Consider the following 24374-nt stretch of genomic DNA (forward strand, 5'->3'; position numbering starts at 1 on the left):
GAACTCAGATACTGCCTCCAAGTCTCTGGAGCCACCCAAGCACCCACCCCCCACCCCTGCCAATAAAACTAGCCACCCATAGTTCGCCATCTGCCCATGGCCTTAGAAGCTCCAACAACTGACCTCTTTCTCAGCATCTGCATTAAGGAACTTCTGGGGAAAGGGAATCTGATTGGCTCACCTGAAGTCAGGTGACCACCTCTGAACTAATCAGCAGTCATCTGCCAAGAGAGGAAGCAGGAGCTGGCAAGCTGCATGGGTTCAACCCATGATGGGAACTCAAGTCGGCCCCAGAGGTATAGAAGGCCCACCACTACCCCCCACCCTCCACCTTCTCGAGACACAGACCAAGGACACTGAGTGTTAACTATTCCTTTATTAGGTGGTGAGGGGACTGGGGGCTGTACAATGCAAGGGAATTTAGCTACACAGGGATAGTGACCAGAAGCCACATTACAAAAATAGCCTAAAAATACTTCTATTTTGCCCCCGGGGCTGGGCGGGGGGGTGGGGGTGGGGGAGTACCAGGGGAGGGGTGCCACCAGGCAGCTCATTCCCTTCCTGCAGTCCCGTATTTAGAGGGAGGCAAAATGACATGCACACATCTCCCCTGGTCCTCACGTTCTCACCAGCCACCCCCACCCAGCTCCCCAAGAGAAATGGCCCCGGCTCTAGGGTTGGGGGGACCTGGGGCGGGCTCTCTGGGCCAGAAGAGCCCTCCCCCCAGCAAAGCTATAGAACAAGTTCCATCTGGAATGCAGTGAAGTGAGGGACATGGGGGAGGAAACAGGCTCCCAAGTCTCACCCGCCCCCCGCCCCGGAGGGTGCGCCCAAGGGTGCCTACTTGGTACACACCAGGGTTGTGTACTCGGTACACAGGATCCCGGTCATGCCCGTGTACTCGGTACACAGGATCCAGCTTGGCCGAATGGGCCCACAGACTCAGCCCCACGGGGGCACTGGGGGGTTTGCAGGGGCAGGGAGCGTCTCCATATATATATTTTGTAAAAAATAATAATAATAATAAGTTTGTTTAAATGAATTTGTTTCTATACAAAATGTAAAAAAAAATAATAATAATTCACTCGTGTCAGAGCGTAAGGAGAGAGACCAGAGGAGGCAGGAGAGGGAGGAGGGACGGAAGCATGGGGATGGGGGGGTGCAGGAGGAGGCCCCAGGCTCATCTCAAGACCCAGGGGGTGGGGGGGAGTCAGCCCGCACCCCCTATAAATAAAGCAGGACTGAAAGCCGAGGCTGCGGACCTATCTCAGCCACACTTCGAGGGGGAGTCGGACCGGTGCGAGGAGGCTGGTGGAGAGAAAAGAGAAGGGAAAGGTCTACAAAGGAAGCGGGGGGAGAGAGAGAATCAGGACAGGATGTCTGTTCAGCCCCCCAAGACCCAGGAACTGGAGAGCTCTCAGGCCAACACCTGCCTCTTGGGGGTGACTTCGGGCTGGGGCCCCAGCTGGGTCTGGGCCTGAGCTAGCGGGCCTGGAACGGAAAGGGGGAGCGGCTGGGCAGGCAGCGCCCCAGCGGCTGTGGCCGCGGGCCCGGTGGCAGTGGCTGGGCTGGGCGTGGAGTCTGACCAGTCCGAGAGGGAGGGAGGCGAGGGGCTGGCCCAGTGCTCGGGGGACTCGGGGGAGGGGGTCAGGTAAGGGTGCTCGCTGGGGACCCTCAGGAAGCGGGCCTTGGGGGGGCTGCCGTGGGCGCCGGCTGCCGGGTACTCCTCGCCGTGTCCCGGGGCCGCCAGGTACGGTGGGGGCCGCTCCTGGGGCGACACGGGGGTCCCGGGGTTCAGCAGCTGGGGTCCCGGCGCCAGCGGCAGCAGGAACGAGGGGCCCGGCGGGGCAGGTGGCGGCAGCCGGGCCCAGTCGAGGGGAACGGCCACGGGGTTCAGCAGACCCAAGCTGAGCACGCAGCCCCCGGGGGGCTGGCGCCCTAGACCGGCCCGGCTCACGCCACCGAGCTGCGCCAGGGACACAGCCGTGGCGGTGGCAGCCGCGTAGGGCCCCTCGAGGGAGAAGCCGCCAGGGGACGCGGGGGGCCCACCGAAGGGCCGCGGGGAGTCCAGCGAGTCCACGGGCGACAGCGTGACCGAGCTCTCGGCCAGGGGACCGGGGCAGGCCAGCGTCAGCTTCTTGCCCCGCCCCCGGGCGCCCTGCGGCCCCAGCCCCGCCTTCCCGGGTGGCCTCCGGCTCTTCTTGCCCCCAGACTGTGCCACCTTGAGGCCCGGGAGGAAGGCCCCCGGTGGGCAGAGGAGGGGCCCCAGGCCGTGCGGGCCGGGAGGGCTCCGGGGCCCACTGGGCTGGTCCAGCAGGCGCACGATGTCCTGGTGCAGCCGCTCCTGGGCCACGTCCCGCGGCAGCCTGTCCAGGTGGTCTGTGATCTCGCGGTTGGCGAAGTGGTCCAGCAGCAGCTTGGCAGCCTCATAGCTGCCCTCCCGGGCGGCCAGAAAGAGTGGAGTTTCCTCCTGAGCGGGAGTGAGGCACAGAACCCACGACAGATCAGCATCCCAAGAACCCGGATTAACTCCTGGCCAAGGTCTGGCGGCCTTCTAGCCTCTGGTGGAAACCAGCTAAGAAGCCACACTCTCCAGCCCAGCAGAGCTTGGATGGGATCCCGGCTCTGCTGAGGGGAAACTAGGCAAGTTCTTTCCTTTAAAGCGCATCCGTCCAGTGCCTACTAAGCGTCATGCCCCAGGGCCAGGACTAGGGTGAGGAAAGTGAGGCACTCCCCTTAGGCACAAAACTTAAGGGGGCGTCAAAAACCAATCATCGGGGGCGCCAGGGTGGCTCAGTCGGTTGAGCGTCCGACTTCAGCTCAGGTCATGATCTCGCGGTTTGTTGAGTTCAAGCACCACGTCGGGCTCTGTGCCGACAGCTCAGAGCCTGGAGCCTGCTTCGGATTCTGTGTCTCCCTCTCCCTCTGCCCCTCCCCTGCTCACGCTCTGACTCTGTCTTTCAATAATAAATGAATGTTAAAAAAAAAAATTTTTTTTTAAAGCCAATCATCAAACTAAATGATATTTTAATGCAACCCTTTCTTAAATTACGCTTGTTGGCCAAAAAATCTGTAATGGATAAAATATCCAAATGTCAGATAAGGACAGAATCCATCCCTGTGCCCCTCTGAGCCTCACTCTTCCCATTTATAAAATGAGGAGAGTAATTTCACCCTGCAAGGCTTTTAAAACAATGATCGTTAACAGTTACCTTTTATTGAGGATCTACTAAGCATTTTGCAAATGCGTTATCTCAGTGAATCCTCAGGAGACAACAACGAGGTGGGTACTGTTGCCTCCCCACTTCACAGATGAGGACACTGAGGTTCAGAGATGTTCAGCGATTTGCCCAAGGTCACACAGCAACTGCCACACGCTTCCTCCTCTAATCCACTGTTAGAGGCTGTTAGGTCCAAATCCTAACTTGGCTGCAGGCAAGATGAATGCCCCCACTAACCCACCCCACCCTGCTCTTTGCCATATTTAGGGCTGACTGCCTGGTGGGTCAAGGGCTGGGGCTCACCTTGCTATCCTGCATGTCCTTGTTGGCTCCATTTTTGAGCAGGGCCAACGTGGCCTCCACATTGTTGACGGCTGCTGCCCAGTGTAAGGCTGATTTCCCTGTAGGGGGTGGGGGGAGAAGTTAGGGTTAGGACTAAGCTCATTTGCTAGGGTCCCACGGCCGGGGGGGCAGAAAGTGTCTAGAATATGGCCTGGCAGGCAGGTGGGTGGGGGGACCTCCCATGAGTACCTGATCATGTGTTTGGGTCCCTATATGTGCAGACCTGTGGGAGGACGCTCTCTGTCCAAGAGAGACACTGTGCGTGTATGTGCACACCTACAGTGCGTGACTCTCCATACACAGGCAGGGGTACTATGTGGACCTCACTCGGTTGTAGCTAGCGCTGTGCCTGTCCAATGCAGTAGCCACCAAGCACACACTGCTCTTTAGATGTACACTGATTAAAATTAAACAACACAGCTGCCAAGACCATTCAATAGGGAAAGGCTAGCCTTCTCAACAAATGGTGCTGGGACAACTGGATCTCCACGTGCAAAAGAACGGGGCTGGATCCCTACCTCACACCAAATACAAAAGTCAACTCAAATGAATCAAATATCCACATGTAAGGGCTCAAACTATAAAACATTTAGAGGAAAACAGAGGAGTAAAACTTCATGACCTTGATTTAGGCAAAGGATTCTTAGCTAGGACACCAAAAAAAAACAAACCAAAACAAAACAGTAACAACAGAAATAGATAAATTGGATCTCATCAAAATTAAAATGTCTGTGCTTCTAAGGACACCATCAAGAAAGCGAAAAGAAAACCTACAAAATGGGACAAATCTTTATAAATCATGTATCTGATAAGAGACTTATACCAAAAATATATAAAGAAGTCTTCTAACTCAATAATAAAAAAACAAAAACCCAATTTAAAAACAGGCAGGGACGCCCAGGTGGCTTAGTCATTTGGGCGTCTGACTCTTGATTTTGGCTCAGGTCAAAATCTCACCATTGTGGAATCAAGCCCTGGGGTAACCTCCATGCTGAGAATGAAGCCTGTTTGGGATTCTCTCTCTCTCTCTCTCTCTCTCTCTCTTTCTCTGCCCCTCCCCCACTCGTGCACATGCTCTCTCTCTCTCTCTTTCAAATAATAAGTTAACTTTTTAAAAAACGGGCAAAGCATCAAAATAGACATTTTTCCAAAGCAGATATACACATGACCAATAAGCACATGGAAATATGCTCAACATCATTAGCCACCAGGGAAATAAAAACCAAGACCACAACGAGATACCAATTCACACCCACTAGAAAGGCTGTAACAAAAGACTGTTAATAACAACTATCTGCGAGCACGTGAAGAAACTGGAACCCTCATGCATGGCCAGCAGGAATGTGACACAGGGCAGGCACTGTGGAAAAGTCTGGCCGCTCCTCACAAGATTCAACATAGAGTTACCATATGACTCAGATTTCGCTCCTAGTTGTGTACCCAAGAGAAATGAAAACATATGTCTACACAAAAACCGGTACATGAATGTTCATAGGAGCAGCAGCCAATGAATGTTAGGAAACATTCAGAGTAGGAAAATCCATACAGAAAGTATGTGTTTAAGTGGTTGTCTACGGCTGGGAAGGTAAGAAGATTGGAGGGTGTCAGCTAATGGTGAGGGCTTCTCTTCCAGGTGGTGAAAATGTTCTAAAATTTACTAGGATGAGGGGCGCCTGGGTGGCTCAGTCGGTTAAGCGTCCGACTTCGGCTCAGGTCATGATCTCACAGTTTGTGAGTTCGAGCCCCGCGTCGGGCTCTGTGCTGACAGCTCAGAGCCTGGAGCCTGTTTCAGATTCTGTGTCTCCCTCTCTCTCTGCCCCTTCCCTGCTCATGCTGTGTCTCTCTCTGTCTCAAAAATAAATGAACATTAAAAATAAATAAATAAAATGAAATTTACTATGATGATAGTTGCACAACTATGTGATTATACTAAAAGCCACTGGATTTCATGCTTTAAATGGCTGAATTGTATTGTATGTGAATTACATCTAAATAAAGCTTTTTAGGGGCGCCTGGGTGGCTCAGTCGGTTAAGCACCCGACTTCAGCTCAGGTCATGATCTCACACTCCGTGAGTTCGAGCCCCGTGGAAGGCTCTGTGCTGACAGCTCGGAGCCTGGAGCCTGCTTCGGATTCTGTGTCTCCCCCTCTCTCTTCCCCTCCCCTGCTTGCACTCTGTCTCTCTCTGTCTCAAAATAAATAAAAACATTTTTAAAAATAAATAAATAAAGCTTGTTAAAGAAAGCAGGCAAAACAAAGGTTAAAAAATTAAATGAAACAAAACATTTAGCTCTTCATTTGCCCTAGCCACATTTCAAGTGCTCAAAAGCCACTACATGTGGCCAGGGGCCACCACATTGCTCATCACAGACCAAGAATGATTTCCATCAACACAGAAAGTCCTACTGGACGGTGGTTCTCCAGAGCCACAGTTCTCAAACAGAGGTGATCCCCCCACCCAGGGGCATTTGCCAATGTCTGGAGACATTTTTGGTTGTCGCAACTGGGGAGTGGGGTGCTGCTGGCATCTAGTGGGTCAAGGCCAGGGACGCTGTTTAATATCCTACATTGCAAGGACAGCCCCCAGCACAAAGAATCATCCAACCCCAAGTGTAAATGGTGCAGAGGTTGAGAACACCTGCTCCAGAAAGGTCGGGATCTGTGCAAGCAAGCCACCTCCACAGAGGTATTTGCCATCACGTATGGATGGATTTGGCCAATTTGCAAATGTACTATACCAGCTGTCCAGCAGAGGGCAGCACAGTAAGTTCTTCTGCTAAAGCAAACAGAAATGAAGTGTCTTCGGGAAGGCCACCTTTTTCTAAGTCACGGAGGTGTCATATGGGCTAGCAAATGCCACACACACACACACACACACACACACACACACAAAACATGTGAGTGTAAGTCCACATCAAAACTCTGTTACACGTGGGACGCCTAGGTGGCTCAGTCGGTTAAGCGTCCGACTTCGGCTCACGTCGTGATCTCACGGTTCGTGAGTTCCAGCCCCGCATCGGGTTCTGTGCGGACAGCTTGGAGCCCGGAGCCTGCTTCGGGTTCTGTCTCCCTCTCTCTGCCCCTCCCCCCACTCACACTCTGTCTCTCTCTCAAAAATAAACAAAAAATAAACATTAAAAAAAAAAAACCAAAAAACAAAACACTCTGTTGCACGTGCGTGAGTTTCAATGATTGGGTCTCAGTGTGGGTGTGAGTTAACACCTACAGTCAGGGCCCAGGTGCCCCCTCTCAGCCTCCACCCACGGCTACTCCCCACAGCGTACCAAGCTCATCCACAGCATTGACATCAGCATGGCTGGCAATGAGTTCTTCCACCATGCCCTCCACCGCCAGACGGGCTGCGAGGATTAGCGCCGTTGAACCATCCGCCATGCGGGCATCCAGGTCTGTGGAGCGGTTCCGGATGAGAATCTAGAAGGGAAGGTATGCAGAAGGGAGGGTCACGGCAGGAACAGAAGGACCAGGTACATCTCCAAGTCCCCTGAGCTCCCCAACCCCCACGTCCCCTATAGACTCCATGAAGTCCAGGAAGCAGGTACCCGCCAGGCCCCATACTCCCACAGACCCCCCATTTAACAAAGGAGAAAAGTAAGCTCCGTCTCGTAGGACCGGGGCTCAAACCCAGGCCTGGCTGATGCCTCATGTCGGCTGCCAGCTCCGAAGTCCAAAGGGGCAGGTCCACCTCACCTGGAAGACGCCTTGGGCATCAGCGGTGACAGCAGTGTGCAAAGGAGTGCGGCCTGAATGGTCCTGGGCATTGGTGTCTGCCCCGGCATCCAGCAGCCGCTTGGCCGCATCGGCCCGGGCATAGCGGGCAGCGAGGTGCAGGGCTGTCTCGCCCGTGCGGTCAGTCCGTGCCCCAAGCTGGGCTCCCTGGCAGATCAGGTCTGAGATGATGCTCGCTGACGCGTCTTCTGCCTCATCCTCCTCGGTGGGCATTGGCTCCAGAGCCCCGCCACAGAAAGAGGCCAGCATCAGTGGGGTGAAGCCGTCTGCAAAGGCCAGGAATGTGTCACGGGGAGGTGGGCACAGGGGGCCTTGCCAGCGAATGCGACTGAGGGCATTGCATTAGCAGGAAGCGGGACACAAGGGTCACAAGAGGGAGCGACGAGTCCTCCCATCTGCACCCCCGTGTGCACGTGTGTACACATGCACATGCGTGTGCATGCACGCACACACAGACAGGCATGGCATCTGTGCCAGGTACCCGAGAAGCCAGGGCAGGATAAGGATGCACGGGCAGGTGACTTGTCACAGAAGGGCTCCCAAGGCAGATACAGGACAAGGGAGGGAGGAAGAAGCAAGCGTTCAACGTCAGGCAAATTCCCAGGGGGTTATTTCAGCCCGATCCTGAAGGGGGGCTCAGGTACCGCAGAGGTGTAATCCCGCTTGAGGCAAAGGAGCTGTGTCTTTCACGCTCCCCCACCCGCTAGTGAAGAACCACCCCAGGGGGCGCCTGGTGGGTCAGTTGGTTAAGCGCCCAACTCTTGATTTTGGCTCAGGTCATGATCTCACGGTTCATGAGTTCGAGCCCCGCATCAGGCTCTGCGCTGACAGAGCGCAGAGCCTGCTTGGGATTCTCTGTCTCTCTCTTTCTCTGTCTCTCAAAAATAAATAAATAAACTTAAAAAAAAAAAAAAAAAAGAACCACCCCAGAGACATAAAATCCCAGGCACTTCAGGCCCTGGTGGCCTGAGGAATTTCAGAAAAGAGCCATCAGTGCAGGTCATTTGGAATGAAAGCAAAACGAGCTGGGGGAGGAATACCCTGAAATGCAGGAAAGACAGATCCGAGAGAATCCAAATAATGTGATCTGCTACGCTCTGCATGAGCATTTGCTCGTTTCCCTTAGGGAGCCATAAGCACCCCATTTTCCATCCTCAAGCCCCGAGTAGAGCTAAACCCAATCCTTGGCTCAAGGAGAGGCATTAGGCCCAGACCTGCAGTCAATCTGCATATTCCAGCCCCCCAGTCACACTGATTAGTTGAGGGATGGGCAGGTGACTCTAGTCCATCCAATCAGAACTCATCCTGGGACTTTTGCTAGGGTAACTGGTAATGAAGGTTTTATTTTTTTCTTTTTAATGTTTATTTATTTATTTTGAGAGAGACTGAGCGTGGGTGAGTGGTCAGAAAAGGCAGAAAGAGAGGAGAGAGGAAAGAGAGAGAGATTCCCAAGCAGGCTCCATGCTGTCACCACAGAGTCTGGTGTGGGCCTTGAACCCACGAACTGTGAGATCAGGACCTGAGCTGAAACCAAGAGTCAGATGCTTAATTGACTGAGCTACCCGGGCGCCCTGGTAATAAAGGTTTTACAAGGTTGGTCAGGCCTGTGGCTATCGTGCCCCCCGGAGAAAGCCTCCTCGGGCTGGAGTCCTGGACCCAAATATCCATGATGCTTTCGGTTACAAGAGCCAGTAAATCTTTCGTTTTACTTAAACTAGTTTGAGTTGGGCTATTATGACTTACAACCAAGAGTCGTGATTAACACACACCCCCAGACAGACCCAACTCTCCCCAGGACACAGACCCAGATGCAACTTTTCCCAGGTAGGACTGGTAAGGGGATCCTTGGAGGGGGAAGGCATCACCACTGACCTGGGCCACGCACGTTGACATCCACGCCATCAGCATCCACATCGCCCTGTGGGGGCGTCAAGGCCATGGCTGGTGCCACACGGATGTCAGCTGCAACCAGGTGGTGTTGAGTCCACTGGCGACAATCCACAGCATCCTCGGCCCCCACGCCAGGGTCCTCTACCTGGAGGCACAAGGACCCAGGCTCTCACAAAGAGTCGAGAGATAGTTAGAGGGACAGTCTGGGCATCCTCACAGCTTTCTCTCGTGGAGATGCACACACGGCCCCAAGAAACCACGAATATCCTGCTTCTTTTCTACATATGGAAACAGGAAATTGACATACCGGAGCTCAGAGAACCCATAAAAGGAAGACGTGGGATTTTAATCTGGGTAGGAAGTGGGGAGGGCTGGGAATCCAAGGTGGGTGATCAAGGAAAAGACACGGAGCACAGCCCCTGTCAGTAGACACCTGTCTATACCCTAGACGCGAACACGCTGAAAACGAAATTGAGAGAACAATCCCACGACAACAGCATCAGGAAGAGTAAAGCATTTAGAATTAAACTTAATAGAAGAAATGCAAAATTTGCATTCTGGAAACTACAAATCACTAGTAAAAGAAATGCGGGGGTGGGGGGCTGGCCCTTCAAGGATCAATTTTACTCTGAGAAAAGGCTGAATGGGTGGGAGAGAAAGAGAGAAGCAAAGAGCGCGCTGGATACCACGTGGGACTCCTACCCACTACTGTGAACATGAACATGAGGTATCAGGACAAAATAGACACAAATGTATCAGTTTACCTTCACAAGCATAGCACCTGGGCCCCTAGCAGGAGCTTGATAAATTTCAGACTCAGGGTCCAAGAGGCATAGTGATGTTATGGAAATAGGACAGAATGTTCTTTTTTTTTTTTTTTGGTATTTTTAAATTTTTTTTTCTTCTTCAGTATATTTATTTTGAAAGAGAGAGAGAGAGAGGGAGAGAGCATAAGTGGGGGAGGGAGAATCCAAGCAGTTTCCACACTCTGGACTGAGCCCAATGTGGGGCTCGATCTCAGGACCTCAAGATCATGACCTGGATGAAATCATGACTGGACCCTTAACCGGCTGAGCCACCCAGGTGCCCTTCAGGACAGAATATTCTTAACTAGCCTGCCAGGACATTTAGGAGCCCTCAGGCACCAAACAGCCTGATAAAGCCAGACCTGAGCTTAAGGACCCAGGCGGAGAGTTGAATTTCACGAAAGGGGAGAGCCAGGTGATGGACAGCTGTCCCAGCCTCCCTGATCCTTTCTGATTAGCTGTCCATCACCTGACAGATCACGTTAGAGCTCTGAGCTTCTCATTAGCAAAATCAGGATAATGCTGTCATTCTGCAATGCCAAAATGCCATCAAAACTTATTGCATGGGACACTTGGGTGGCTCAGTCGGTTAAGCATCCGACTTTGGCTCAGGTCATGATCTCATGGCTTGTGAGTTCGAGTTCTGCATCGGGCTCTGTGCTGACAGCTCAGAGACTGGAGCCTGCCTGCTTTAGATTCTGTGTCTCCCTCTGCCTCTCCCCACACTTGCACTGTGTCTCTCTCTCTCAAAAATAAATAAATAAATAAATAAACCCTATTCTGCTATCTACTTAATACGCACTTTGGGATAAGAAAGAAAAAGAAAAGCCTGAGGTGAACAGATTTCTTCCAGCTGTCAATTGTAACAGATGTCTCCATTTCACAAACATTAAAATCTAGCCAGGGAGAGGCGGCTGAGAATTGAGATCTATATCAACAGCTGCTTCACAGGGTCCTTCGAAAGACAAAATAGGATGCTTGCGTGTGTTCAAGACATCTAGCAAGTATAAGGGAATGTTGGCAGGAACGTGTTACAGACTGAACTGTTGTCCCCCCAAAATCATATGTTGAAGCCCTCACCTCCAACAAACAAGAGTATTTGGACAGAAGACCTTTAAGGAGATAATCAAGGCTAAACAAGGTCATAAGGGTGGGGCCCTAAACCAACAGGACTGAGATCCTTGTAAGAAGAAGAAGAAACCCCAGAGCTCTCTCCCTCCATGCACACAGAAGAGCACCACGTGAGGACACAGAGAAGGCGGCTGTCTACAAGCCCGGAAGAGAGCCCTCACCACGACCCAACCCTGCCAGCACCTTGTTCCCTGACTTCCAGCTTGCAGAACTGTGAGAAAAGAAGTATCTGTCATTTAAGACCCCCAGTCTGTGGTATTTTGTAATGGCTGTGTAAGCTGACCAAGACAGAGCCCACGGGTGTGGCCCCAGTACAGGAAAGGGTGTTTAAAACCAGCTCGGAGCACTTTCAGGCTGGGCACCCTGGACAAAGTGGGACCCCACAGTGAGAAAGCAGAGTTGCTGTCTAGGTCAGGGGCTCCGCTCCAGAAGACCCCACACGGACCTGGGAGCAGGGCCCTGGTTAGAGAGGGGCAGGATGGGGCGGCCACCATGACTGTTCCCCAGAGCCAGGGAAAACGGAGACTTCCCACGACTCTCCCACTGACCATCAGGGGCCCTCCACCCAGAACTCCGAGGTCACGGGTCAGAGAAAGGACACCACCTTCAGTCGCTTCGCTTCTGGGCACTCAGTGTCCATCCAGTCTGTGGCCACCTGCCCCATCAGACTCTCGCTCTTGGCCATGTTCCTGTGGGCACAATGGGAAGGGGGGAAGGGGAGAAGAGACAATTGAGACATGCAACCTGGAAGGAGGATTTGGGGTGGGGTCAGAGACAAGCCCCCAGAGGCCAGCAGGGGTTGGGTTCTGGGGTCCAAGATACAGAGTCCAAAGAGAGGCTGCAGGACGAAGTTAAGGTCACTGGGAGGGGATAGTCAGGGGTTATGATTGGTGGCAGCCAGGGTCTTAAGGTGGAATCGGGGAAGGGCCAAGAACGGGGTCAGGGGTCAGAACAGTGGGCTGTGGGATAGGTGAGGGTCACAGGCATATAGCAGAGAATACACAGGATGACATCAGGAGTCATGAGGATGTAGTTATCCTCCCCACAGGTAAGGATGCAGCCAGGATTAAGTAGGTTGTACTGAAGAGTCAGGAAGTCATGGGGTCGCAGGAGAGGGGTACATTCTGGGGTTAGGGCAGGGCAGGGTTGGGGGGTCTTGAGGGACAGATAAGGGAGTTGGAGGCGAGGCCCAGGGCCAAGGCCAGGATTGAGGATCATGGAGAATGAACACTGAGTTGGGGGTGGAAAGAGGGTCAGAGGTGGGGTCAAAGGTCAGGGTGGGTTAGAGCCAGAGGTGGTATTTGGGGGGGGGGGGGGGCGGTCATAGATGATAGGGTCAGGGCTCCGTGAGGGGTCGGGGTGCAGATAAGGATCATGAGGCCAGCAGTCACGTGGGAACAAATCTTGAATATCTTGGTGAAATTGGAAAGGCCAGGATCAAGGCAGGGTCAGGGGGCGGTCAGAGCAGGATTCGAGTCAGGGGAGCGGAGATACAGGACATGGGGGTCAGGGGGGTCACAAGTCAGGGGTGCCCCCCCTCCCCGGGATCATGGAGTCGGTCAGTGGTCAAGGGACGCGTACTGGGGTCTGGGCTGGAGTCTGAAGCTAGGGTCTGGTGGGGACGAGAGATCAGTCGGGTCAAAGTGGGCTCAAGGGCTCCCAAGCCCCGCCCCCAGTCAGCCACCGGGAGTGGGCGGGGTCCTTACTTCATGCCCAGCGCGTCTTGGCCCACGGGCTCCCGGCGGCCCTTGTGGCCGGCAGCCACGTCCTTGTGGAGCGCGAAGCCCTCGGGGAACCAGAGGGTGCTGTGCTCACGCTTGCGCCGGGCCACCATGACGCCCAGCACGAGGATGGCCAGCAGGAAGACGGCGCTGGCGGCCAGCAGCGGAAGCAGCGGCATGCTCGGCTCCGGCAGCTCCAGCGGCTCCCCTGCGGGGTGGGAAGCAGAGGGCTTCAGCCCCGGGCCGGCCGCCCCACCCCCCCCCCCCACCCCCCCACCCTGCCACCAGGCCAGGCCTCACCTCGCACGGCCCGCAGCGGGTACGGGAAGTCAAGGCGTTCCACCGCCGACAAGGCTCCCAGGTAGTCGGCCGCACTCTGGGCGTCGGGGAAGCAGTGGTCGTTCTCCGGTGACTGCAGGCACAGCCGGTTGTCAATCTCCAGCATCACCACAGAGCTTCGGGGACCCAAGGGAAGGACGGGGGAGGGGAGCTCAACCTGCTGCCGGCCAGGCACGGAGCCCCATGCCCTGGACTCAGAAGAGCGGTCTCCACGCACCACGTTGGCAAGGCCCCCCTCACCACGCCCCCACCCCAAACCAGTCTTGCTGTGGCCACCAGTGTCCCCCCAGCCACGAATCCAGTGGGCACTGGGCACTGTTTTCACATCAAGATCTCCAGTGGGTGCCAGTCTCCTTTGCCAGGCCGGTGTGTCTGTCCCCCAACTACTGTGAGCGCTGACTTCTAACAGATGACCCTCAGCAAAGTGGGGACCTCTTCACGTGGGAGGGGACACCCCTTAGGGCAGCCCTCAGCCGGTGACTGGCTGATTTGGGGGGTACAAAGGTGCCCTCCTGTCACAAGGACTCTGAAGTGCCGGTCATGCTCTAGAGCTCCCTGAGGCCAGACTGAGACTCCTTCTGCCTCGTTTGCTCCCTGCCACATCCTGCTTCTCTCTTTCCCTCTCTCCTGAGAGTGCCCCTTCCGAATGGCACATATATCTGAATCCCTGCCTCAGGCTCTGCTTCCAGGAACCCAGCCCTCCAAACTCCATCTTGCCGTGAGATCCTTAGTGCCACATGGCCTGGTTCTCCTCCTATCCCCCTGGCTGCTCCTTCTCCTTTGTTTTTTTAAACATTTTCCATGTATTTTCTCTAATGTTTTTTGTTTTTTTGTTTTTTTGTTTTTTTGAGAGAGAGAGAGAGAGAGAGAGAGAGAAAGCGCAAGTGAGAGAGGGGCAGAGAAAGGGGGAGACACAGAATCTGAAGCAGGATCCAGGCTCTGAGCTGTCAGCACAGGGACTCGGGGCTCGAACTCAGAGCTGTGAGATCGTGACCCGAGCCAAAGTCGGAAGCTCAACTGACTGAGCCACCCAGGTGCCCCAACTCCCCTTCTTCCTGAGCTGATTTCCCTCAACCAATCTTTATCTCACTGTTCCCAGATCATTCTTCTGTCCCCACTCCTCTGAGTCCCTCCCAGGGCTTCAACACCCTTTTGTCTTTCTTGTCCATGTCTTCAGCCTCTGGCTGTCTCCTGGGGGGCCTCCACGACACCCCCCGACTCCTCAGATTCTGCAAGCCTGAAAGTGATCCCTGTTTATCACCCTGTGTCCTTTTTCTTGATGAGACCCCTCCAGTAACCCCATCAATGCACCCAGGGACTAGCACATCATGTCCCTATTCCAGCCCTACCCGGTCAGAGCCCCTGCCCTCCATCTCTAGAATCCAGCCCTCCTCTGTCAGGGCCCCATCCCAGCTCAGGGGCCACACCTCCCTTCTGACCGCTCTACCAGGCCACCATCAGGAAAGTTCTCTGATTTCCATTTGTAAAAAACTAAAAGCACGCACGCCCTTAACCACTCTGCTCCCCAAGGACCCTTGCCAGTAGCCGGAGGTGTTTTGGGTTGTCGCATCTTGTGGCAGGAGGGGATGCTACCTGCGTGTAGTGGGTGGAGACCAAGCATGCTGCTGCTAAGCATCCTACAGTGCACCAGACCACCCCCCACAGCAAAGCATGACACAGCCCTGGAGCCCGTGGGTGGCTCAGTTGGTTAAGCATCCGACTTCGGCTCAGGTCAAGACCTCAGGGTTCGGGGTTCAAGCCCTGCGTTGGGCTCTGTGCTGACAGCTCAGAGCCTGGAACCTGCTTCAGCTTTCGTCTCCCACTCTCTCTCTCTGCCCCTCCCCAACTCGAGCTCTGTCTCTCAAAAATGAATAAACGTTAAAAAAAAAAAAAAAAAAAGGAAGGAAGGAAGGAAGGACAGAAGGGATGATCCAGCCCCAAATGTCAACAGGCTGAAGTTGAGACGCGCTGGACGCTCTCCCAAGACGACTCTCGAACACGTTAAGGGAAGTGAAACACGCACGTTAAGGGAAGTGAAACACACGAGACCTGATCAACACTGCTCCTTCGCCCCTAGGTCTGCACCTGCGGCGGGCTCCCTCAAGTGTGGGGGCCACTCACCCGATCACCTCCGGGGCCAGCTCCCGCCGGTTCCGGGATTCGGCGCCAGGGCCGGGCCGGTGGTACGGGAAGACCATGGCCTGACCGTGTTCGTCCAGGCGGAAGCGCAGCGACGTGCGCAGGATGCCGCTCAGCCGCTGCAGGAAGTCGGCGCTGGAGCGCAGCAGCTCCTCGGGCGGGAGCAGCACGGTGAGCACCAGCACGCCGCGGGCCAGCAGGGCGGGCACCTCGCCCGCGCAGTCCAGCCCGTCCCAGCCGCACTCCTCCGTGTTGCAGCCCTGGTCGCAGCGGCCGTCCGCAAAGTGGTCCGCACAGTACTTCTCGTACACGGGGCTGGGGGAGGGGAGGAGGGGGTCAGGGGTCATCCAACCACACACCCGAGGGAGCCCGGACTCCGGACACACGGGGTGGGGCGGGAGTGGGGGTCGGACAGCGAGAGGAGGCCGAGAGAGAGGGAGAACTAGAATGTATCCGGCACGTGCCAGGCTTTCTGCAAATCCAGCCATTCCTTCACGAACTATTGATAAGTAAATATTGACAGAGGCCTGCGGGGTGCTGGATATGGCTGTAGGCACCCAGGATGTGGCTCGGACACAAATCCTTGCCCCTGGAGAGCAGACATTAAATGAGATGGAAAGAGCAGAAAACACAGTCTTCCAACTGTACACGAGTGAAAGCTAAATGTAAACACACACACACACACACACACACACACACACGGCCCTTTTTGGAACTAAACGCTAAGGAGAAAAATGAAGCGGGGGATGTGTCGGGGTGGCCAGGGAGGAGCTCCCTGAGAAAGGGCGACTGGTTGAGCAAAAGCTTCAAGGAGATGAGGGAGGAGCCATGTGGCTTCCTCAGGGAAGAGTATTCCCGGCAGAGAGAACAGCCGGTCAGTGCAAAGACCCTGAGGTAGGACCAAGCCTGGGGTACCTGAGAAATGGCAGAGGCCAGGGTGAGTGAGGAGGGGAGTGGGGGACAATGAGGACAGGGAGATAAAAGTGAGAGAAGGGTTCTAGGCAAACAGAGGGACAAAAGAAGTAGAGTTGGGGGCACCTGGGTGGCTCAGCCGGTTAAGGGTCTGACTCTTGATTGCAGCTCAGGTTATGATCCGGTTCCTGAGTTCAAGCCCCACATCGGGCTCTGCACCGACAGTGCAGAGCCTGCTTGTGATTTTCTCTCTCTCTCTCTCTCTCTCTCCCTCTTTCTCTCTCTCTGCCCCTCCCCCACTCACGAGTGCTCTCTCTCTTTCTCTCTCTCTCTCTCAAAATAAATAAACTTACAAAAAAGAGGCAGAGCACAGGGATGGACAGATGGAATGAGACAGAAAGATAGAGTTCATGAATAGACAGAGAGGGGCAGAGGATGGTCTGGGTAGACAGTAGGGGCATGGACAGATGAGGCACACAGACTGGCATAAGAATAGACAGATGGGTGGACAGGTGCGGTCCACGGATGGACCAGAAGAGACGTAGACAGACACTTGGGTGTACGGAGGGATGAAAGGAATTCGTGGACGGACAGAACGAAGTCCAAAGATGGACAACAAGGACGCAGGGAGAGACAGATGGAGTGCAAAGGCAGAAAGAAAGGGCGCACAGACACACGGATGGACAAACAGGTCATGGCACGTGTGGACGGAGGGACAGACCACAGTGGCACGTGGCTGGGTAGATGAGATGCACAGACAGACAAACAGCACTCGGCTGGGCAGACAGAATACACCAAGAAACAGAGGGGGCAAACGTATGAACAGTCCCTCAGTCTAAACACGGACTGACTGACGGTGGGGAAATGAATGGACAGTCAGAGAAGCGGGACCCGTGGATGGGCAGGTGTGGCTCAGGGACTGAGGCGAACGATCGAACGGGTGGCAGACGGGAGGGGCTCACTTGCAGGCGCGCTCGCGGCCGCCCGCGCGGCAGTCGAAGTTGTCATAGAGGCAGGCGGGCGAGCTGCAGGCGGGGTCGCAGCGGCTGTTGTTGAAGAGGCGCCAGCACTGCAGCGCCGCGCACTGCCGCCAGGGGTCGCCCACGCTCAGCGAGCAGTCGCCGCCGTCCCAGCCGCAGCCCGGGCTGTTGCACTCGCGGTCGCAGCGCTTGTCCCCGCTCTTGGCCTCGCAGGCGGCGCTCGGGCACAGCGGCTCCTCGGGGGCCTCGGGCGCCGCCGCGGGCACCTCGCAGCGCGGTCCGTCCCAGCCTGGCGCGCACGCGCAGCGGAAGAAAGGTGCGAGGGGCGCGGGGCCGCAGGAGCCGCCGTGGAGGCAGGGGGAGGCCAGGCAGCTGGCGTTGGCGGCCCCCGGCGGCGACCCCCGCGAGCCCCGGCAGGCGGGCCCCGACAGTCCCGGGGGGCAGGCGCAGCGCGGCCCACGGACCGTCTGCTGGCACGGGACGCCCGCCGGGCACTGCAGCTCCCGGCAGGAGCGCGCCACCCGCTCGCAACGCGGGCCCCAGAACGGCTGGGGTAGGGGAAAGGGAGGGGATGGAGGGATTTGGAAGGGTGGAGAAGAGAGAGAGAGGAGGATGGGGGGTCAGGGCTTGAGAAGGTTGAGGCTCCAATCTCCCCAGGTCCCTCCACACCTCTCCCCTCTCCCCTCCCCCCCCCCCCATCGGAGGCCCCACCTTGCAGAGATAAGCCCCGCCTTCCCCAGGAGGCCTGGGGCGCCATCCCCCAAAACACGCACACACAGTCTCCAGGTATTTTCAGTATTTCTCAGGAACCCCCTTCCCTTCCACTTCTTCTCCCCTAAAGCCACGTCCTGCAACGTGGCCACGCTCCCACTCCTCTCCCAGGGGCACTGATGGGACCTACCGGAACGCAGCGGCAGGTAAATGTCAGCATACCCCCAGGTCCTGGGCTGGGACGGCACTGGCCTCCGTGCTGGCATGGCTGGGACTCACAGGGAGACAGGACAGTCTGACAGCGGGGACCTGGACAAGCGGGAGCTGGTGGGTCAGCCAGTGTAGGAACAGGGGCCGGATCCCAGGGCAGCCACCTCTCCCACGCTTACCTGTGAAGCCCGCATGACAAAGGCAGCGGAAGCCCCCACCTGGGTCCTGCAGACAATCCCGGGTGTGTGCATCGTGGCAGGCACCCGGGTGACACTCATTGATGTCCGCCTCGCAGCGCAGGCCAGTGTACCCGGGGGGGCAGGTGCAGCGAAAGCCACCCACGAGGTCCACACAGGTACCATTGTGCAGGCACCGGGGGCCCTGGTCCAGGGGTGGGCCTGGGCCACAGTCGTCCTCATTAATCTCACAGAGCACACCTTGGGGGGGAGGGAAAGATGAGGGAGCCGTCGGGAAGGGATGGAGAGCCAGCCTCCCATCCTGTCCCCCAACCCCGGCCCCGGCGTACCCAGCGTTCCCGGGGGGCAGGAGCAGAGATAGCGGGCCACGAGGTCAATGCAGAAGCCCCCGTTCTGGCAGGGCTGGGAGGCGCACTCGTCCACATCACCCTCACAGTTGTCCCCGGTGTAGCCAGCTGGACACTGCAGCGATGTGAGACGGGGACCAGCACTGAGCCCAGGGGGACACAGATAATCCCCAGGAAGACACGGAGATTGCAGTGCAAAAGGACATACAGTCCAACACACAGAGGCATGTCTGGTGTGCAGAAAACAGAAAACAGGCACACAGTACAAGGGAACACATTCAGACACAGAGGACACCCACACACGGAGGGCTACAGGCACACCCAATGAGAGGGACACACCCACACAAATGCACGGGACAGACACCCAGGAGAAACACCCACATACACCCAGACCCATAGGCCCAGAGACACCAGCACGTGCATTCCCACCCAAAAAGACAGGGCACACAGAGGGATACGGGGCACATCCAGGACACAATCGAAGACAAAGACAGCCCGTGGGCAGAAAGTCCCTCAGATCAACGGAGAAATAGCCCCACGAGATGACACCCAGAGACAGAAAAGCAAAAAGCCAGACCTGCCTAGAGAGAGCCACACCCACACCAGGTCACAGACACACACAAGTGTGTGCAGACACACCCAGCACGACTAGCTCCCCTCTCCTCGACTCTGGGGGCCCCTTACCTCGCACACATAACCCCCCATGTAGCCGCGGCAGGTGCCCCCATGCTGGCAGGGCTGGGCCAAGCAGGGGTCCACCTCCTGCTCACAGTGGCTGCCCGTGCGGCCTTCTGGACACACGCAATAGTGGGAATTGTCCTTGTCCACGCACTGCCCACCAGTCTGACACAGCTCTTCCAGCCGCACCCCTGCACAGAGGAGAGGTGTCAGGCACACGCGTGCCCCTCCCCGCCTGCATCACTCACGGCATCACCAAACGCCCCTGCTGACCTCGGTCACCGGGGTCTCACACACATTCCATCGGGTCGTCACACATCTGCCCAGACCGCCACCGTCTCAGTCACGGACACACAAACACACACCCACACCGGCTCAGTCACACACAGCATCTCGGACGTCATCCCAGCTACCTCGTGGTGACAGAGGCATCTACACCATCCCGGCCCTGGCCAGCTGGCACACGGTCGCGCATCCACAAACGCTCAGCCACACACCCCATGCCGCCCACACGCCCTGTCATACCCGTGTTCGGCTCACATTAGCAAGAAGTATGTGCACACACACCCTCCCGAGCCCCACACCCCGCCTCTGTGCTCCCCCTCACCGATCTGGGCTGCGGCCTCCCTGCAGGGCACACTCCGGATGTCACAGACGCGGCCGCTCCAACCCGGAGGGCAAAGGCAGTAGAAGGAGGCCCCGCTCCGGGCACAGCGACCCCCGTTCTGACAGGGCGCGTGGCTGCACCAGTCTACCAGCGTCTGGAGGGGAAGCTCTCAGAGTCTCAGCCTCTCAGCCACGACCCCCCTGGAAGCCGCAACCCCAGCTTCTCCAGGGTCCCGGCAGACCCCTACCCCAGAACAGCCCCTCCAGATTCCTCCCCCGGGTCCCCGGTGGCCACGCCCACCTGGCACTGAGCGCCAGTGAAGCCCTCCGGACAGGTGCAGCGGAAGCCAGGGTGGGCGGCCGTGCAGACGCCCCCGTGCAGGCAGGGCCGAGAGACGCAGGGGTCGGCCTCGTGTTGGCAGTGTGCGCCGGTGTAGCCCGGGCGGCACTGGCAGCTGAACGAGTTCACACCGTCCACGCAGGTCCCGCCGTGGAAGCAGGAGCTGGAGGGGGAGGGAAGCGCAGGCTGGGTCAGGCTCCACCCCCACGCAGGCCCCGCCTTCTCGGCCCCTCCTGGGTCGGGGCACACTCCCTGAGCCCCTAGGCCCACCCCCAGCAGAAGCTGCAGCCCCAGCAGAGGTCCTGCCCCGATCCTGTCCCTTAGCCCCAACTCACCAAGTCCTTGAGAGCTAAGGTGGGAGCCACATGGAGGCCCCGCCCCGCCGTGGCCTGGCCCTGTCGGGGACCCGCGTCCCCTAAGGTGACCTCCAAACAGACGCCCTGACCCTTCCCGAACACTGCTCCATCACGGACCAGAGTTGTGAAGTGGCTGCCAAGCCGAGAACCCCCTTCTTGTCCCCATTCCCTCTCGCGTCGCACACCCCATCCGATGCCGGTGTCCCTGAGCCCCCAGCAGAGGCCCCACACACCTGGGGCTGCAGTCGGGTAGGTCCTGCTCACAGCGGAAGCCTCCATATCCAGGTGGGCACGTGCAGGTAAAGGAGGCCACGTGGTCGGTACAGGTGCCCGGGCCACAGGGGCTGCTCAGACACTCATCCACGTCGCGGGCACAGCGGGGACCAGCAAAGCCAGGGAGGCAGGAGCATGAAAAGGAGCCCACGCCATCCTGGCAGGAGCCACCATTCAGGCAGGGGTCTAAGGTCCGAAGGGAGAAGGCCTGGTCATACACCTGACCCCCCCATCAGCCCAAGCTGACCCAGCCATGCCTTTCACAGAGGGGAACCAGGAGGAAACCAGGCTTAACAGGGAGCGGCACATTTGGTCAGAGGGATCAAATTCTGTCCCCTCTGTGGTTTCATCCTCTCCCTCATCTGGAAACCTCACCTATGTGCAAGGAGGAAGGGGATGGGGGAACCAAAAGGTCCCTTTGAGCCGCCAAGCACACGCTGCTAGTTAGGTCTATTTAATTCCTGGGCACAGCACAGAAGGCCTCCTCCAGACCAGTGCTGGCCAGTATAGTGGCCATTGGCCACATGTGGCTATTTAGCCCTTAACATGCACCTAGTCCAAACTGGGATGTGCCATAAAACACACACTGGATTTCTGATTTTGAAGACTTAATATTAAAAAAAAAGGATGAATGTAAACATATCTCAGTAATTTTATATTGATTACATGTCGAAATAAATAACATTTTTATATATTAATTTAATTAAAATATATTATTAAACTTAATTTTTTTGTTGTTGCTTTTTTAATGTGGCTGCTAGAAAAATTCTAAGTATAGATGTGACTTGCACTGTCGGTCTGTCAGACAATGCTCCTGGAGGACTCCCTGGGGGCCTATTATGTCCTACTTAACGCATAATGTTAACTTGTTCACAGCCAGAGGCAGTCTACGGACTTCAGACAGACCTGTGCTCCAATCCCAGCTCATCCCTCTACTTGCTTCGTGACCTTGGGCAAATCACTTGACCTCTCTGGGGCCTCAGTTTCCATAAAATGGGGAAAGAGTACAGTGAAGAGAAAATGGAAGCACAGGGGCGCCTGGGTGGCTCAGTCGGTTGAGAGTCCGACTTCAGCTCAGGTCACGATCTCACAGTTCGTGGGTTTGAGCCCCGCATCAGGCTCTGTGCTGACCACTTGTTCAGAGCCTGGAGCCTGCTTCTGTGTCTCCTTCTCTCTCTGCCCCTCCCCCGCTCACGCTTTGTCTCACTCTGCTTCTCAAAAATAAATAAATGTAAATTTAAAAAAATATTTTTTTAATATAAAAAAGAGAAAGAAAATGGAAGCACAGTGCTGGGCACACCGTGTGGGCTTAAAGAACATGTTCTCTAGAGCAGCACCCACCCCGGGAACTCCCCTGAACTCACTGGGGTCACAGTCATCGATGTCCTGATCACAGGAAGGGCCACTGTACCCCTCGTGGCAGGTACAGCTGAAACTCCCTGCCAGGTTGGTGCAGGTACCGTGGGAGCCACAGGGTGAGGGGCCAGCACATTCATCCACATCCTGCTGGCATCGTGGGCCTGGGGACGGGGAATAAGGTAGTATCTAGGGTTAGAGGGTACAGGGTAGGGTCTGCGAGTACCTGGCCTTCGGGAGGAACCTGAAGGCTGAGATGGGTGAAGGCAGGAACACGCCATGCTCCCTTAGCCTTTGTGTGTTTTGTACGTGCTATTCCCAAACTGCCTTCCCCCTTCCCTTTATTTCAGTGGGTAGTGAATGAATGCATTCTAACTGAGGTCAGCCCTTCCAGGGAGCTGCACCCAAACCCTCCACCTGAGTCCTAGCTTCCCCATCCCCAGATCCCTTCCTTTCCTCCAAAACTGATCACATGGGCTGCAATTGTCTGTGTTCTGCTCGGTCCCTTCCGAGACAGAGTCTTTTCTGTCTTCTGTTTTTTCTGTAAGTTTCCCTCTGGGTCCCCAGCACCACTCAGTATGCAGCAGGGTGCAGAGGAGGTGAAGGAGAGGAGGAGGAGGAGGAGGAAGCAGGTGGTGTACCTTGCCAGCCAGGAGGGCAAGAGCAGACAGGCAGCTGGCCAGGGGCAGACTCACAGTGACCCCCATGCTCACAGGGGTTCGGAGTACAGGGCGATAGCAGCTCACACTGACGGCCTGTGGAGGGCAGGCAGAGTGAGATACTCGTGAGAGATTCCTTGTCCCCATCTCCCCCCAGGGTCCCCACCTTGATACCCACCTCCAAAGGTCCTGGGGGTGGGGGGAGAGGAAAAGAAAAAAAAAAAGGCAAACGTAAAGGAGGGAGAGTGCAGCAGGAAGGAAATGAGAAGGAAGAAGGGGGGAGGGAGAGCCTGGGGTGGGAACATGGGGGACACACACCCTGGACACCAGGGGGACAGGTACAGTGGAAGCCGATTCCATCACTGGTGCAGGTGCCACCAGACCGGCAGGGCTGGGATTCACAGGCATCTCGAGCAAGGCTCTGGCTGCATCGGGGGCCACTCCAGCCAGGCTCACACATGCAGCGGAACCTGGAAGGAAAGGCAGTCAGGGAATGCCTGCGGGCAGGGAGGCGGCAGGGGACCAGGGGATGGGGAGAGGCCTCACCCTCCGGGTGCATCGTGGCAGACACCGTGACTGCAGGGTTCTTGGGCACAGGGATGGCTCGTGGGAAGGCAGAGCGGGGGCAGGGAGCCAGGTGGGCAGAGGCAGCGGAAGCCATTTTCCCCATCCACACAGGAGCCTCCGTCACCGCACGGGCTGGACGCACACTCATTGATCTCCACGTTGCAAAGGGGCCCTGGAGAGCACGAAGGCAACTTCATCCCAGGACAAGGACGATGGTGCCAACAGGGAAGACAACCTTGCCCCATTTAGCATGGCCACATCCTTGAGCAAAGACAATCTCATTTTCACAGTGCACGAGCTCTTGTACAAACTAGGGCAACCACCTCCTCAACCTAGAGCTGCCTTGCCCCAGATCATACTCATCCCCAAACTTAAATGAAGTCACCTTCATTTTCACCAAGGATTACTTTGGCCCCATGAAGAAACATGCCCATCCCTGAGTCCGGACACCCTCGTCTAAGTTCCAGGATAACCTTGAGCTGATACGGGGACACCCTCAGGCCAATGAGAGAGCATAACCTCAGGACTAAGTGTGGACAATCTCATTGGACAAGCATATGCAAAGAGAGGGGCAAACTCAGCAAAAAATAGGGTGATTTCACCTTTGCCCCCAAAAGACCCCCTTTCTGGGTGGCTCAGTCGGTTAAGTGTCCGACTTCAGCTCAGGTCATGATCTCTAGGTTGGTGGGTTCAAGCCCCACATAGGGTTCTGTGCTGACAGCTCAGAGCCTGGAGAGCCTGCTTCGGATTCCGTGTCTCCCTCTCTCTCTGCCCCTCCCCCACTCATGTTCTGCCTCTCTCTCTCTCTCTCTCTCTCTCTCTCTCTCTCTCCCTCTCTCTCAAAAAT

General features: G+C 56.2%; 1 protein-coding gene across 1 annotated transcript in view; it reads right to left on the reverse strand.

Annotated features, from left to right (window-relative positions):
• Positions 1-357: 357 nt before the first annotated feature.
• Positions 358-24374, reverse strand: part of NOTCH3 (notch receptor 3) — a 35354-nt gene continuing 11337 nt past the window's right edge. Inside the window, exons 13-33 of the mRNA XM_078443268.2 lie at positions 23507-23699; positions 23279-23430; positions 22943-23056; positions 22310-22465; positions 20906-21131; positions 20278-20479; positions 19978-20131; positions 19377-19561; positions 18675-18807; positions 18328-18585; positions 18129-18247; positions 17210-17775; positions 15318-15650; positions 13158-13312; positions 12843-13065; positions 11741-11825; positions 9182-9344; positions 7271-7575; positions 6847-6994; positions 3525-3622; positions 358-2470 (exon numbers count right to left, since the gene is read on the reverse strand). Coding sequence (XP_078299394.1) covers positions 1418-2470; positions 3525-3622; positions 6847-6994; positions 7271-7575; positions 9182-9344; positions 11741-11825; positions 12843-13065; positions 13158-13312; positions 15318-15650; positions 17210-17775; positions 18129-18247; positions 18328-18585; positions 18675-18807; positions 19377-19561; positions 19978-20131; positions 20278-20479; positions 20906-21131; positions 22310-22465; positions 22943-23056; positions 23279-23430; positions 23507-23699 — 5021 coding nt within the window. The 3' untranslated portion in view covers positions 358-1417. The remainder of the gene's footprint in view (positions 2471-3524; positions 3623-6846; positions 6995-7270; positions 7576-9181; positions 9345-11740; positions 11826-12842; positions 13066-13157; positions 13313-15317; positions 15651-17209; positions 17776-18128; positions 18248-18327; positions 18586-18674; positions 18808-19376; positions 19562-19977; positions 20132-20277; positions 20480-20905; positions 21132-22309; positions 22466-22942; positions 23057-23278; positions 23431-23506; positions 23700-24374) is intronic.

The sequence above is a fragment of the Panthera onca genome, chromosome A2, assembly GCF_046562875.1.
Source record: "Panthera onca isolate mPanOnc1 chromosome A2, mPanOnc1 haplotype 2, whole genome shotgun sequence".
Lineage (NCBI taxonomy): Eukaryota > Metazoa > Chordata > Mammalia > Carnivora > Felidae > Panthera > Panthera onca.